The sequence below is a fragment of the Cavia porcellus genome, unplaced genomic scaffold (genome assembly GCF_034190915.1).
Source record: "Cavia porcellus strain 051 isolate PalLab524CR breed Dunkin Hartley unplaced genomic scaffold, mCavPor4.1 scaffold_27, whole genome shotgun sequence".
Lineage (NCBI taxonomy): Eukaryota > Metazoa > Chordata > Mammalia > Rodentia > Caviidae > Cavia > Cavia porcellus.
In genome coordinates this window covers 32,485,795-32,502,588 of record NW_026947510.1, presented here as the reverse complement: position 1 = coordinate 32,502,588, position 16,794 = coordinate 32,485,795, and the positions used below count along the sequence as shown (strand labels likewise).

General features: G+C 37.8%; 1 protein-coding gene across 1 annotated transcript in view; it reads left to right on the top strand.

The window, feature by feature from the left end:
* Positions 1 to 16,794, top strand: part of Mug1 (murinoglobulin 1) — a gene marked incomplete at its 5' end in the record, with an annotated part of 84,676 nt that overhangs the window by 21,428 nt on the left and 46,454 nt on the right. The window contains 3 exon segments of the mRNA NM_001173061.1: positions 6,292 to 6,421; positions 7,279 to 7,396; positions 7,538 to 7,647. Coding sequence (NP_001166532.1) covers positions 6,292 to 6,421; positions 7,279 to 7,396; positions 7,538 to 7,647 — 358 coding nt within the window.

The window sequence follows — 16,794 nt, the reverse complement described above, 5'->3', positions numbered from 1 at the left end:
TTGTTTCCAAGATCTGGCGATTACAAATTGTGCTGCTATAAACATAGGTGCACATATATCACTGTGGTATGATGCTTTCAGTTCTTCTGGGAATATGCCTAGAAGTGGAATAGCTGGAATAAATGGGATTTCCAGTCCCAACTTTTTGAGAAATCTCCAGACAGATCTCCACAAAGGCTGTACCAGTCTACACTCCCACCAGCAGTGCAGGAGAGTTCCTTTTTCCCCACAGCCTCTCCAGCATTTGTTGTCGGTTTTCTTGATCCTGGCCATTCTTTCAGGAGTGAGATGGTATCTCAGTGTGGTTTTAATTTGCATTTCTCTAATGACCAATGATGATGAGCATTTTTTCATGTATTTATTTGCCATTTGCATTTCTTCATCTGAGAATTGCATATTCATCTCAGATGCCCATTTTTGGATTGGATCTTTGAATTTCGGAGGTCTGAGTTTCTTTAATTCTTTATATGTTTTAGACAAGAGGCCCTTGTCTGAGAGAGAGTTCACTAAAATCTTTTCCCAGTTTGTGGGTTTTCTTTTCACTATGCTGGAGATTTCTTTTGACATGCAGAAACTTTTTAATAAGAAGTGGTCCCAGTTATTGATTCTGGGAAGTATTTCCCGTGCGGTTTGAGTCCTGTTCATGAATTCTTTACCTACTCCTATGTCTCCAAGGTTTCTACCTATTTTGTCTTCCAATAGATTTAGTGTTTCTGTTTTAATATTCAGATCTTTGACCCATTTACATTTTAATTTAGTACATGGTGATAGACATGGGTCTAGCTTTAGTTTTCGGCAAATGGAGAGCCAGTTTTTCCAGCACCATTTATTAAAGAGACTGTCATTCTTCCAGTGAACCTGCTTGGCTCCTTTATCAAAAATAAGGTGGTTGAGTGTGTTCGTAGTTGTGGTTGTATCTTCTAATCTATTCCACTGATCTTCAGCTCTGTTTTGATTCCAATACCATGTTGATTTTACTACTGTTGCTTTGTAGTATAACTTCAAGTCAGGGATTGTGATGCCTCCTGCTTTGTCTTTGCTGCTTAGAATTGCCTTTGCGATTCTAGGTCTCTTCTGGTTCCAGATGAAATTTAGGAGTGATTTCTCTAGATCTATAAGGTATGTTGATGGTATTTCTATTGGGATTGCATTGAATCTGTATAACAGTTTTGGGAGAATGGCCATTTTCACAATGTTTGTTCTTCCTATCCATGAGCAAGGGATGTCTTTCCATTTTCTGAGATCATCTTCAATTTCCTTTTTCAGTGTATTATAATTTTCACTGTATAAGTCTTTCACTTCTTTCGTAAAAGTAATTCCTAAATATTTCATTTTTTTGCTTGCTAATGTGAATAGTCCAGTTTCTCTTATTTCCCTCTCTGTAATTTTGTTGTTCATGTATAGGAATGCTATTGATTTCTGAGTATTGATTTTGTATCCAGCCACATTACTGAATTTATTTATTGTATCTAAGAGTATTTCAATGGAGTTTAGGGGGTCTTCTATGTAGAGTATCATGTCATCTGCAAACAATGATAATTTAACTTCTTCTTTTCCTATCTTTACCCCTTTTATTTCTCTTTCTTGCCTAATTGCTCTGGCTAGTACTTCCAGTACTATATTAAATAGGAGTGGTGATAAAGGACATCCTTGTCTTGTACCCGATTTTAAAGTAAAGGCTTTCAATTTTTGGCCATTTAGTATGATGCTGGCTATTGGTTTGTCATAAATGGCCTTTATTATATTGAGGTAAAGACCATTTATTCCAATTTTCTGTAAAGTTCTTATCATGAATAAGTGTTGGACCTTATCGAAGGCTTTTTCTGCATCTATAGAGATGATCATGTGATTCTTATTTTTGGCTTTATTGATATGGTGGATTACATTTATTGATTTGCGTATGTTGAACCATCCTTGCATTCCTGGGATGAATCCCACCTGGTCATGGTGTATAATCTTCTTGATGATTTGCTGGATCCTATTTGCCAATATTTTATTGAGGATTTTTGCATCTGTGTTCATTAGGGAGATCGGTCTATAGTTCTCTTTTATAGTTGGGTCTTTCTCAGGTTTTGGTACTAGAGTAATATTTGCTTCCAGGAATGACTTAGGAAGGATTGCTTCCCTTTCAATTTCATTGAATAGTTTGAGGAGTGTCGGCATTAGGTCTTCTTTATATTTCTTGTAGAATTCTGCAGTGAATCCATCTGGGCCTGGGCTCTTCTTGGTGGGCAAGGACCCAATTACCTTCTCAATTTCATTAGCAGAGATTGGGTTATTCAACAGTTTTATATCCTCTTGATCTAGCTTTGGTACTTCATATGCTTCTAAGAATCTGTCTATTTCTTCTGTGTTATCAAACTTTTGAGAGTAGAGGTTTTCGAAATAGGTGTTGATGATCCTCTGTATTTCTATTGGGTCTGTAGTGATTTCTCCTTTTTCATTTCTTATTGCATGAATTTGAGCTTTTTCTTTCCTTTTTTTAATAAGGTTGGCTAGGGGCTTATCGATTTTATTTATTCTTTCAAAGAACCAACTCTTTGATTCGTTGATTCTTTGGATTGTTTTCTTAGTCTCTATTGCATTGATTTCTGCTCTGATTCTTATAATTTCCTCTCTTCTTTTGGCTTTGGGCTTGACTTGCTCTTCTTTTTCTAGCTGTTTGAGGTGTAGCATCAAGTTATTTACTTGTATTCGTTCTGTTTTCCTGATGTGGGAACTCAGTGCAATAAATTTTCCTCTCAGAACGGCTTTCATTGCATCCCACAGATTCCGGTAAGTTGTATCTGCATTTTCATTTTCTTTTAGGTATTGTTTAATTTCTTCTTTAATTTCTTCTGTGACCCACTGATTACTCAAGAGTGTGTTATTTAGTTTCCATGTGTTTGCGGAATTTTTGCAGTATCCTTTGTCATTAATTTCTAATTTCAGAGCGCTATGGTCCGATAATATGCAAGGGATGATTTCAACTCTTTTGCATTTGCTTAAATATGTTCTGTGAGCTAATATATGGTCTATTTTAGAAAATGATCCATGTACTGCTGAGAAGAATGTGTATTCTGATGTTGTTGGGTGGAACATTCTGTATATGTCTATCAAACCCATTTGTTCACAGGTGTGATTCAGTTCTGTTATTTCTTTGCTCATTTTCTGTCTGGTTGATCTGTCCCTTGGTGTCAGTGGTGTATTAAGGTCTCCTGTTACAATTGTGTTACTGATAATTTGAGTTTTCATTTCTGTTAATAATTGTTTTATGTAACTGGGTGCTCTGGAGTTTGGTGCGTATATATCTAAGATAGTTATCTCTTCCTCTTGGAGTTTTCCCCTTACGAGTATGTAGTGACCTTCTTTGTCCTTTATGGTCATTGTTGGTTTAAAGTTCACGTTGTCTGCAAACAGAATGGCTACTCCTGCCTTTTTTTGGATTCCTGCTGCATGAAGAATTGTTTTCCATCGTTTGACTTTCAGTCTGTGAGTATCTTTCTGGGTTAGATGGGTTTCCTGTAAACAGCATATGGTTGGATTTTGTTTCTTGATCCATTCTGCTAGTCTGTTTCTTTTGATTGGTGCATTGAGACCATTTACATTAATGGTTATTACTGTTAAATGCTGGTTAATTGTAGGAATGTTATCTCTCTGCTGTTGCATCTTTATCTTTCGGTTCTGTTTAATTATTTGCTTTGCTTAGTGGTTTTTTCCTTTGTGTATCTAAACTGTCTTTCAATATTTTTTGCAGGGTTGGTTTGGTGTTCATGAAGTTCTTCAGCTGTTCTTTGTCATGGAAGTATCGTATTGCACCATCTATTTTGAATGATAGTTTTTCAGGATATATCAGTCTTGGTTGGAAATCATTTTGCTTTAGGATCTGGAATACTTCACTCCATGCTCTTCTTGACTTTATCGTTTGTGTTGAGAAGTCTGCTGTGATTCTGATAGGTTTTCCTTTATAAGTGATTTGTCTTTTCTCTCTGACAGCTTTTAATAATCTATTCTTGTGTTGGATTTCTGGGATGGTGACTATTATATGTCTGGGTGTAGTTGTATTTTGGTTATGACTGTTTGGAGTTCTATATGCTTCACTGATCCTGATGTCAGTTTCTGATCTCATGCTTGGGAAATTTTCAGCTATTACTTCTCTAAATATCCTCCTGACATCCTTCATGTTGTCTCCCTCTCTTTCATTAATCCCTATCATTCTTATGTTATTCTTCTTTGCATCGTCTTGCAGTTGTTGAATTGTTGTTTCCTGGTTCCTTGTTATTTTCAAAAGATCTTTCCTTTCCTGTTCACTAGCTGCAATCCTGTCTTCAAGGTCTGAAATTCTATCTTCACTTTCATTAAGGCGGTTTTTACAACTTTCAGTGGAGTTTTTTATTTCCTGTATATCTCTGTGCATCTGCATTATGTATTCTGTTTGTTTCTTATATTGCTTGTCTAGGGATTCTATCTTTTTGTTTAGTTCCTCCAATTTTTTATCTGTGTTTTCTTTAGATATATTTAGAATCTCTTTCATTTCTTTTATCATTTCTTCTTTTATCTGGGAGATTATTTCGAGTTTGAATTTCTTTAAAGCTTCCTGGAGTTGCTTGTCAATTTCAGTGGCTATTGTGTCCGATATATGAGGTGGATGGGATATATTTTCTTCTATATACATCGCTCCTAGGGTTTCTTGAGATGGGCTGGAGGTTTGAGGTTGTAATTTGGTCTTTCGTTTTGTCATTTTCCTATATTTCTGTGTTTCAAGTGTTACTTGAAAGCTTCCTCAGGATCTGTTGAAAATCCCCTTCTATGTTTGGAGCTACTGGGACTCTGGCGCCGTGCTACTCCAAGCCATTAGGCCTACAGAACTAGTGGCCCTCCTCTGCCTGCTCAGAACTCCGCAGTTCCAGACAAGCTGGGCCTCAGGGACACTGTGCGCCCACCTGCCCCTTGGAAGCTCCACAGTTCTTCAATCGCAGCCGGGTTAGGGTACTCACCACAGGCCGCAGTGCTTCAGGAACCTGTGGACCCTCCCTGGTTGCAGAGATATCCACAGTCCTCCAGACACACAGAGAGGCCAGTGAGGGCACCCCAGATCTGCCCAGCTCCTCCTCTGCAGACCTGTGGCCAGGCGCGGCAGCTAAACAGGCTGGGCTAGGCTGGTAGTGTGGGCCAGCCCACCTATTGGGAGCTCAGCAGGTCTCCAAATGAAGCCGGGAATGGGGAGGCTGATGTGGAAGCCTCAAACCCACCTCTCGCCTTCACTGCACCTGGAAGCCTGAGGGAACTCCAGCAGTCTGGGCGCAGAAATCCAGAGTCCTCCAGACACGCAGAGAGGCCAGTGAGGGCACCCCAGATCTTCCCAGCTCCTCCTCTGCAGACCTGTGGCCAGGCGCGGCAGCTAAACAGGCTGGGCTAGGCTGGTAGTGTGGGCCAGCCCACCTATTGGGAGCTCAGCAGGTCTCCAAATGAAGCCGGGAATGGGGAGGCTGATGTGGAAGCCTTAAACCCACCTCTCTCCTTCACTGCACCTGGAAGCCTGAGGGAACTCCAGCAGTCTGGGCGCAGAAATCCAGAGTCCTCCAGCCGCGCAGAGAGGCCAGTGAGGGCACCCCAGATCTTCCCAGCTCCTCCTCTGCAGACCTGTGGCCAGGCGCGGCAGCTAAACAGGCTGGGCTAGGCTGGTAGTGTGGGCCAGCCCACCTATTGGGAGCTCAGCAGGTCTCCAAATGAAGCCGGGAATGGGGAGGCTGATGTGGAAGCCTTAAACCCACCTCTCTCCTTCACTGCACCTGGAAGCCTGAGGGAACTCCAGCAGTCTGGGCGCAGAAATCCAGAGTCCTCCAGCCGCGCAGAGAGGCCAGTGAGGGCACCCCAGATCTTCCCAGCTCCTCCTCTGCAGACCTGTGGCCAGGCGCGGCAGCTAAACAGGCTGGGCTAGGCTGGTAGTGTGGGCCAGCCCACCTATTGGGAGCTCAGCAGGTCTCCAAATGAAGCCGGGAATGGGGAGGCTGATGTGGAAGCCTTAAACCCACCTCTCTCCTTCACTGCACCTGGAAGCCTGAGGGAACTCCAGCAGTCTGGGCGCAGAAATCCAGCGTCCTCCAGACGCGCAGAGAGGCCAGTGAGGGCACCCCCGATCTCCAGTACGAATTTCTTTGAACAGTGTCCTGGGTTAGAAAGGTACATACTTGACTGTTTCTACAACTGTTCTCTGGAGTAAATTTATATGACCATACTATTATGGAAGGAATAAAGTGGCTCTGTGTTTTTGGAAAAACCCCTGGTTCCTGTGAATTTTTCTTGTTACAGGTACACCTATGGGAAACCTGTCCTAGGACATGTGAAGTTGAATATATGCCATCTTTTCAAGTCTTATTTTGGATCTGAGTATGGTCATAACTATGGTGGTCAAGACCCATGTGAGGAAATCAGTCAACAGGTGAGTGAAAACTTTTCAGAGGTTTATAATATCCAAAAGAAACCATAAAGTGTGAATAAAGAAAGAACATCTGCAAGGGGAAGCATGAGATATCAAAAGAGGGTATTTAAGGGCTAGGACCACTGTTCAGTGATAGAATATTTTTCTAGTAGATGCAAGGTTTTGGGTTTGATTTTCAGCATTGTCAAAAAAGAAAACAGAGAAGACTTATGGTAGTCTCATAATCTACTATTACTGAAGGGAGATTTCCAGAGATTTAGAACTAAACTTGTCTATTATATATTAGTCAAAAGTGTGAAATAACATTGTTAATCATAGTTTATTTTATTGGTGCCTTGACTGAATTTAGGGCCTCCAATATGCTGGGCAAGCACTTTATCAGTTTCTAGCCCATGGTGGTTGTTTTAAATAATAGCAAATATCTATTATGTTCTTAATACATATAGTCAATATTCTAATATATTATATATGTTAATATATTTAATCTCCATAAATCGTTATGCAAATATTTTTTTGAAACAGGGTCTTACTATGTATTACAGGCTGGCCTCAAACTAATGGCAATTCTTCTGCCTCAGTATCCTGAGTGCTGCTTGGATTATAGGCATGTGCTGCCATGCCCAGCTTCCCTATGTAGATGAGAAACAGGCATGAGAATATTACTTATAATGTGTTCAACACCATGTTACCTGGCAGCTAAATTTTAGAGCTGACCTCAATGATCACAACCAGAATACTAGGTTGTACAGTTCTAAGCAGTTGGTCATCTCCAAAGGAAGCCTCACATCTAGGTTTGAATTGACCATTTGTCTGATCAGTATGTCATGCTGTTTGGTTGTGTATTTCTCACTTACCAGCTGAACAGCCAAGGCTGCATCACACAAGCAGTGAGAACTTCTAGGGACTTTATGAACTGGAACATGAGTCACATTTTTAATCTTCAAGTGAATGCTAAAATTACAGAAGAGGGGACAGGTATGTGGGGAAGATAAAATTATGGAAAAAGCCCTGTGAACATTGATAACTTTATCTCATCAAGAGCGTAAGGTGGATTATGTGGAAAAACAATTTGAAAACTAGTGATTCATCTCCACTCTATACCAACCTCTTTCTCAGGGCTGGAATTCACTGGAACTGGGACAACTGAAGTTAGGAAACCCAGAACCAATCTTGTACGTGTGAGTACAGATTCACACTTCAGACCAGGGATTCCATTTGTTGTTCAGGTAAAGTACTCCATGATTCACAGGTATTTAATTTGTTCTGTAACATCAAAACAGCTTAGACTTTTCTGCTCAAGATGTTACCCGGTCAAAATTATTGTTTGCAAGGGGAGAGTGTCGCTCATTGGTAGAGGAAATGCTTAGCATATAGCAGGATCTGACTTCACATCCCAGCATCAATAAATAAAAATTAAAAAAAATTTATTGCTTCTTAACCAAATCTTATAATCATACATAGAAGATCTTTTTATTTAAAATATTACTTATTACAAAACAAAAAATCTCAAAGCATTAATACATTTTCATTTGTCAGATAACAGGCAGAAAATAAAGACCAAGTATTCTAATTCCTAATTCCAATAAAATTTAATAAACCAATTTTCTGTAGGGTTTTTATCATAAGTGGGTGTTGGAATTTGTCATGCTTTTTCTGCATCTGTTGAGATGATCATATGATTTCTGTCTTTGGTTCTATTAATATAGTGTATGACATTTATTGATTCATGTATGTTGAACCATTCCTGCATTCCTGGAATGAATCCTCCTGGGTCATAGTGTATAATCTTCTTGATCACTTGCTGTATTGTTTGCTACTATCTTTTTGAAGATTTTACTGTGTTCATTAGGGAAATTGGCCTGTAATTTTCTTTTTTAGTTGCATCTTTCTCTGGCTTAGGCATGAAGGTAATACTTGATTCCAGGAATGATTTTCAAAGTATTACTTCGCTTTCATTTTCATTAAAGAGTTTCAGCATTAGTGACATTAGATCTTCTCTAAATTTCTTGTAGAAGTCAACAGTTAATACATCTGGGCCTGGGATTTTCTTTTTTTGGCAAACTTTTAGTTACATTTTCAATTTCACTGACCAATACTGGGTTATTAAGAATATGTATATCTTCTTGATTCAGTTTTGGCAATTCATATGTGTTTAGGAATCTTTTATTCTGTGTTTCCCATCTCATTTCCTAGGTTTTTGAAGGATGTAATGAGATTTTTATGGATTTCCTCTAGATCCTTTGTGATTTCACCCTTTTCATTCTTAATTGCCTGAATTTGAATCTTATCTTTCCTCTTTTTGATAAGGTTATCTAGGCACTTATAAATGTTATTTAATTTTTCAAAGAACTAACTTCATTTATTCTTTGTAATGATTTTTAGTTTCAGCTATATTAATTTCTGCTCCAATCTTTATAATTTTCTGTATCATGTGAGCTTTGGTTTTTATTTGTTCTTTCTCATCTAGAAATTTGAAGTTAAATATTAAGTTGTTTGAGCTCTTTCTGTTTTCCTAGTGTGAGAATTCATCACTATATATTTCCCTTATAGGATTGCTTTCATTGTGTCCCATAAATTCTGGTATGTTTTATCAACATTATTATTTAATTTTAGATAATGTTTAATTTCTTTTTTAATTTCCTTTGTGAACTCCTGGTTGTTCAAGAAGGTGTTAATTTCCACGTGTTTATGTAGTTTTGTGGTTTCTTTGGTCCTTGATTTCCAATATCATTGTAGTATTGTCAGATAATATGCACAGAATAATTTCAGTCACCCTGAATTTACTTAAACATGTTCTATGGGCTAATATGTTATCTATTTTGGAGAAAATTCCATGTGCAGCTGAGAAGAATGTGTATTCTGATACTGTGGGGGGTAGAATGCTTTGTAGACATCTACAAAGTCCATTTTTTACATGTTTAATTCTGATATTTCTTTGCTGATTTTTGTCTAGTTGATCTATATAATTGTGAGAGTGGTGTATGAAGGTCACCCATCACAATTGTGTTTAACACTTATTTGGTTTTTCATGACCATTAATATTTGTTTTGTGTAGTTGGGTGCACCAATATTGGTGCATACATATTTACGATTATTATCTCTTCTTAGAGTTTTCTCTTAGCAAGCATATAATGAACTTCTTTGTCTCGCAATCAGTTTTAGCTTGGAGTTCACATTGTTTTTGAAGAGAATATCTAGCTACCCTTGCTTTTTTCTAGGTTTCTGTGGCATAAGGTATTGTTTTCTATTCTTTGACTTTGAGTCTCTAAATTTCTTTTTGAGTTAAATGTGTTTCTTGAATTCAGTCTACTGCCGGATCTTTTTCTTACTCCATACTGCCAATTTGTTTCTTTTGACTGGTGAACTGACCTTACACTGATGGTTGTAATCAATGTGTATTATCTTTCCCACATCATTTTCCTGTGATTGGTCCCTGTCTTTCTCCTGTGTTTAATTGCTTGCATTACCTGGTGACTTCTTTCTATTGGTGTTCTTTGGTATTCATTTTCTCTTTCTAATATATCCTTTAGAGTACTCTGTAGAGATTGCCTAGTTGTACTGAATTTCCTCAGTTGCTCTTTGTCATGAGAGTATTTTACTTTTCCCTTCATTTTGCAAGATAGTTTTGCAGGGTACCTCAATCTAGTTGGAGGTTGATTTCTTTTAAGACTTGAAATACCTCACTCCAAGCTGTCTTTGATTTGTGGTTGGCATTGAAAAGTCTGTGATTCTGATGGCTTTTCCCTTATAAGTGGCTTGTTTCTTTCACCTAACTACTTTTAATATTGTTTTTATGCTTTCTAAGATCTTGATTATTATATGCCTTGGTATAGATTTTGGTTGTGGATGTTTGGGGTTCTATATGCTTTATTTATTTGTATGTAAAGTTATTTATCCATATTTGTGAAGCTTTTGCCATTGTTTCTGTGAAGTTTTTTTTTTAAATTTTATTTAAGGAGAAAAGAAAAGCAGAGAAAGGGTACAAGTTATACAGATTTATAGAAAAAAATAAACAGTAGGAAATCACTAGTTAATGGATTACATATTGTCATCTTAGAAATAATTGTTCAAGTCACAAAATTAAAGCTTGTAAAGTGGACATTCCAACAGTGAGACTGCAAACAGTTCTGTTCAATGATCCAATAAAACTCAGTGATATCATTTTCTATGTTATACACTTAAATATACATGCGGTATATCATTTAGAGCACTTTCTTTTCCTCTCTTTTGTACAATGACAATTACACATTTTGGGTTTTGTTGCTCCCACAGTACTTTTTTAGGGAGGGAGTAGAACCAAACGTGATCTAACAGAACAGAGTCAGTCAAATCAAAAGGGTGAGCATAGTAGATAATGTAAAAGCAAAATACAAGGTGATCAATAATGGTTACCATAATGCCTCCTGCTATCTCTAATAGAATTGCCTATATCATCAGTTATAAAATTGAACAAAACAGTAAAGAACAAAAATGACAAAACCAAAACATTGGAGACATTATAGGTCTTCAAAAGTAGATAAAAGTCAACAAGAATGGGCATCATAATGAATCTCACTATCTTCACAGCTGTTGCCTAAACTTTCGAACCTGGTACTATCAAGAAAAACAGAATAGGGTGACATCAGTCAAAAACAAGATGGTGAGAGTAATACAGGGCTTTAAATCAAGATAATGGAAAGTCAAAGTGGGTTACTATAATATATCCTGCTAGTTTTTATTTATTTTTCTCTTAATTAAAAGGATAAAAATAAAAAAGTAAATAATGAAGTGGAGATTGAGATAAAAGAGGGCATAACAGCAAAACAGCGCAGATAAAAACATAACCAATTTAAGCAGAATAGTGTTTCACCACAAGATAATCCTGACATAAAAGTAGTTATCATATTGTCTCTTTCCTTAAAATCTTTGAGTATAACTTCGTATCCTGTAGCATCAAGTTCATCAAAACAATGTAAAACCATTTAAGAGAATGACAGCATTACAGGGTATTTAGAATCAACTAACAGAAAATGAACAATGGTTTCTGTATAATCTCCTTGTCTTTAAAAGTTTTTGCTTATACTATCGTACATAATAAAATCCAATAAGATACAACCTGTTTAGACCAATGGAGTCAGAACAAAAGCTTGATGAGACTTCAAAACAAGGTGATACTAAATCAGTATTACCTATTAAGACGACATTTTCTCCAAAATATCTGTTCCTATCATCCAATCTTCTCTGCCTCATTTCTGTTGAGCTTTTTTTCTGTCATTAGTTGTCAGTTTGTCTTCTTCATTTTGTTTTCTGCTCCATTCATTGTGGCCTCTCTGCCACTATTTCTGGATTCTTTGTATTTTTCTTTTTTAGAATATCCTGCAGTATTCTCTGTAGAGTTGAATTGGTGGTTGCAAATTCCCCTAGTTCCTCTTTATCCTGGAAGCACCTTGTTTTTCTATCAATTTCCAGGGATAGTTGTGCAGGATATATAAATCTTGGCTGGAGATTATTATCTTTGAAAGCTTGAATTATTTCCCCCCGTGCTCTTCGTGATTTGATGGTTTGTGCAGAGAAATCTGCTGAAATTCTGATGGGTGTTCCCTTGTAAGTGGTCTGTTTCTTGTCTCTGACAGCTTTTAATATTCTGTTCTTGTATTGAATTTCTGGAATTTTAATTATTATATGCCTGGGTGTTGCTCTGTTTAAGTTGTAGGTGGCTGGAGTCCTTTATGCCTCATACATCTGAGTATCTTTACCTTTTGCTAAATTAGGAAAATTCTCCTGGATTATTTCTGTGAGTAGCTTTTGTAGCTCATTTGTTTGTGTCCCTACTTCTTTTATGTTCTTAATTCTTAAGTTATGGATCCTCTTATCATCTTCTTGTCTTTGTATTATTGCTGTTTGTTTCTTTGTTACTTTTAAGAAGTTTTTCATTTCATTCTCCCATATTACAAATCTGCCCTCCAGTTCAGATAGTCTGTCCTTAGTTTCTTTCAAGCTGTTATGCCAGTTTTCGATAGAGTTTTTAGTTTCCTGGTAGACTCTTTGAACCTGCTTCACGTATTCTATGCTTTCTCTATTTTCTCCATCAAACAATTCTCCCCTCTTTTTCTGTTCTTCCATTCCACCATCTGTTTTTTCTTGGGTGGTGCTTAGCATTTATCTAACTATTCTGCTTATTTCTAGCTTCAGGTCATTAATAACTTCATTCCTGAGCTGATCTATGAGGCTCTCTAGATGGTGCTTTATGTCTATTGGTGCGGTGTCTGCTATTGCCTGTTTCTCAGGATTGGGGGCCGAGGAGCCTTTCTTGTTGCTGCCTCTTCCTATATTCTTTGTTCCTTACATATGCAAGCTTATATAGGAGGCCTAGCTTCCCTCCCTGTCAGCCACAGCCTGATCGAATTGCGCCGGCTAGGTGTTCCCACCCACTGCAGCACACCAGGAAATTGTAGACCAGGCAGCCTACGCGGGGCCCGCCCCTCCAGGACACCCTCAGGCTCTGGCATCTGGGTCTCTGCCAGCAGTGTCATGTAGGCTAGGCACTTCTCACCAATCCCGCTTGAGAGGGGGATACGTGGCTGAAGTCGCCGCAGCGCCCCACTCCCGCAAGTCTTCCCAGTCCCAGAATGTCTTCTGCTGGAAGACATTAAACTGTGGGAGAGTGTCAGTTTCTCTCACTCACCCCACCACAAGTCAATGCATGGCTCCCGCCTGTCCTGCCTTCTACTCCGTTCGCCGATTCCCATTCTCAGGTCTCTTTCCCTGCCGAGCTGATGTAGACGCAGCTGCTGCATGGTGGGAAACCCAAATCGTGGCTTCCAATGCCGCGGGCTCCAGCCTCCACACTGAGGCCCCTCTGTTCCTGTTCTAGCACCAGGACTGCATTCCAAGTTGGTTTCTCTCAGCCCAGTTCCTTCCTGGGTCAGCAGAGCATATCTACACCTGGTTATCACTCCTTAGTCCGCACCATTCCTGAATTCTAAGCTGAGTCTTTCTGAGAGCCTCCGTAGCTGCTGCTATCTGTCCACCATGTTCTCCCAGAAGTCAAAGAAGTTTTTTTAAAAAATGGCATTTAGACTGTTTTCCACTTTCTCATTGACTCCAACTTCTGTATTATTGTTCTTCTTCAATTCATCTTGCAGCTGTTGAATTGTTTTTTCAATATTTTTTGCTATTTTTAAGATATCTTTCTTTTTATGGTTGGTAACCACAATACTATGTTTTAGATCTGATATTTTAACCTTGCCTTTGTTCTGTCTGTTTTGTATATTTTCAGTGTAGGTTTTAATCTCTTAGATTTCTGTTTCATGAATTCCATTTCTTTCCTATTTTGGTTATTCATGGTTTCCATCATTTTCCTAATTTCTTCTGTTTTTAAAAAATCTGTGTCTGCTCTAATATCTTTCATCATTTATTTTTGTACCTGGAACTTTTCCCATTTTTTTCACATGTATTGCTATAATTTCAGAAAATTCCAATGTTTGACTTTTGTTTTTCTCTGTTTTATGATGCTCTTGAGTTTTCCTGGGTGGCTGGGAATCTGGGGTTGCATTTTGGTTTTGTGTCTTGTCATTTTCTATTTTTCATTTTATTTTCTGTGTTGATGCTTGACAATTTATTATGGTAGATTGCTTTATTAGTAGTATTGAGTCTTCCCTAGGAAATGTCTGTTCCCCAGGGAAGTCTTCTAGATATAGGTGATTCTTGGTCTTTAGGTCTATCCCAAGAACCTACTTTCCAAATTTATTAAGGAAGAGCGATTGCTATTCAGCTAAGCACCCAGCCCTGTGGTACTGGACTATGGTGGTGATTCTGATCCCATACAATCACAGTGTAGTCATACAAGGGAGAAAACTGGTTATATCATGTATGACATCCTGGAGTGATTTTACCCTGTTACACAGCAATGGTGAGTATGGATTTAAGAAGGACAGGGGAGAGTTCAATTCCCAGTACCGATGGAAAAAAAAAAAAGGACAGGGGTTAAGATAGAGAGGTAAATGAGGTTAAATATAGTAGAAGCAAGAAGAGAGGGTAAAGGATGACCACTGAAGTTTTGGAAAGCTGGAGGACATCGAAGAGAAAGAATTAAAGGAAAAGGGAAGGGATATTGAAGTGAACCAGACAGAAAAAATATTTACTCATAAAATCAAGAGATAGCTGAGGAAAGAGAAAAAAGACAAACAGAATAAAACAAAAAGAAAGACAAGAAATCTAAATAATGAAAAAAGGAAGAAGAAAACAAAAAACAAAAACAAAACAAAAATAACCATAAACAAAAACAAAACAAAAAACCTCCACCAGACAGAAAGAGGATAACCAATCAGACCAAGAAAGTAGTAAAATTCTTCTGCTGTCCACAGTTTTGTGGTAGTGTCCAAGCTGATCCCAGAAATATGTACTCTAGCAAGTTTGCCATGGAATTTGTGTGATATGGGGCTGATCTTGGCCTCTGGATGTGGGGCTGGGATTGGTCTTTTGATGCTCAAGTTCTCTCAGAGCCCTTTGATATAGATTGGCAGCCCTGCCCACCCATTTCTGTTCCGTGTGTGTGTGTGTGTGTGTGTGTGTGTGTGTGTGTATGTGTGTGTGTGTGTGAGAGAGAGACAGACAGACAGACAGACAGAGACAGAGAGCTAGAGAGAGAGAGATAGAGGTGGGAGAGAGAGAGAGAGAGAGAGAGAGAGAGAGAGAGAGAGAGAGAGAGAGAGAGAACAATGCTTGTTTACCTAATTTACCAACTCCTGGCTCATATTCTTATTGTTGCTTCTGACATTTCCATGCCAGGGCCTGTTCTTGCTAATCCATCTTAGTTACCCATTTTTTGATTGGGTCTTTTATTTTTTGGGGGGTATATAACATTTTTGAGTCTTTTATGTATTCTAGATACTAGTCCTATGTCCAAGTAATAGGTGGCAGACTATCCCTCCCATTTTGTAGGTTGTTTCTTCACTCTGTTTGCTGTATCCTTTGCTGTAGAGTAAATTTGCAATTTGATATGATCTCATTAGTTGATTCTTGGCATTAATTCTTGTGCACCAGAGGTTTGTTTAGAACCTTCCTTCCTATACTTATGTCTTCAAGAATTTTACCTATTCTGTCTTCTAGAAGATTAAGTGTTTCTGCTTTAACATTTAGACCTTTAATCCATTTTTTGATCTTACTTCAGTACACGGTGAGAGATACATGTTTAGACTGTCTTTCCAATCTGGATAGCCAGTTTTACCCATTTAGTAAACAGACTATTTTTCTCCAGTAGTGTTCTTGTCTCATTTTTCAAAGATTAGGTAGCTGATTGTACCTGGATTTTTTTTCCTCTGCATCCACTATTCTGTTACTTTGATCTATGTGTCTGTTTTTGTGCCAATATCATGCCATTTTCACCACTACAGATTGTGATATCTTTTACTTTGCTCTTGTTGCCAGGGTTGCTTCAGCTCTTCTTGATTCTCTTATCATTCCATATGAATTTTAAGATTGCTTTCTGTAGTCCTTTGTTACATGCCACTGGTATTGAGGTAGGGATCATATTATGTATCAGTTTTGGAAGTATGGCCATGTTGAGAATATTAGTTCTGCCTGTCCAGAATCAAGGTATATCTTCCCATTTTCTTGTCTTTTTTGATCTCCTTTTGAAGAGTATCTCAGATTTAATTGTGCAGTTCTTTTATTTGCTTGCTAGGTAATTTCAAAATATTTAATTTTTCCTGATGCTCTTGTGAATGGTATTATTTGCCTATATTCTCAGTGAGTTCATTAATGGTATATAGGAATGCTTTTGATTTTTGAGTGTTAGTTTTGTATCCTAGTACACTAGTGTATTTGGTTATTAATTTTAGGAGTCCTTTGTGGAATTTTCTGGGACTTCTGTGTAGAGAATAATGTTATCTGCAAATAATAATAATTCTAGTTTTTCTTTCCTTTACTTATTCTTTTTTTTTTCTTTCTTTTTCTCTGACTGCTCTGGCTCCTGATTTGAATATTGTACTGAGCATAAAAGATGATATCAGAATATTTGTCTTGTACCTGATTTTATGGTGAAAATTTTCAGTTTTTTTCTCATTTATTATAATGTTTGCAGTAATTTTGTCATAAATGGCTTTTATTAGATTGCAAGTTCTTCTGTGCCTATTTTCTTCAGCATTTTTATCATGAATGGGTGTATACTTTTGCCAAAAGTTTTTCTGCATCAATTTGAGATGATCGTGTGGATTTTGTCATTGCTTTTGTTTATGTGGTATATTACATTTATTGATTTATATGTAGTGAATCATTTTTGAATTCCTATCATTAAGCCTTATTTGATATGACCTATGATCTTGGTGACTTTTTGCTTTCCATTTGCCAGTATCTTTTGAAGGTTTTTGTGTCAGTGCTGATTATAAAGATTA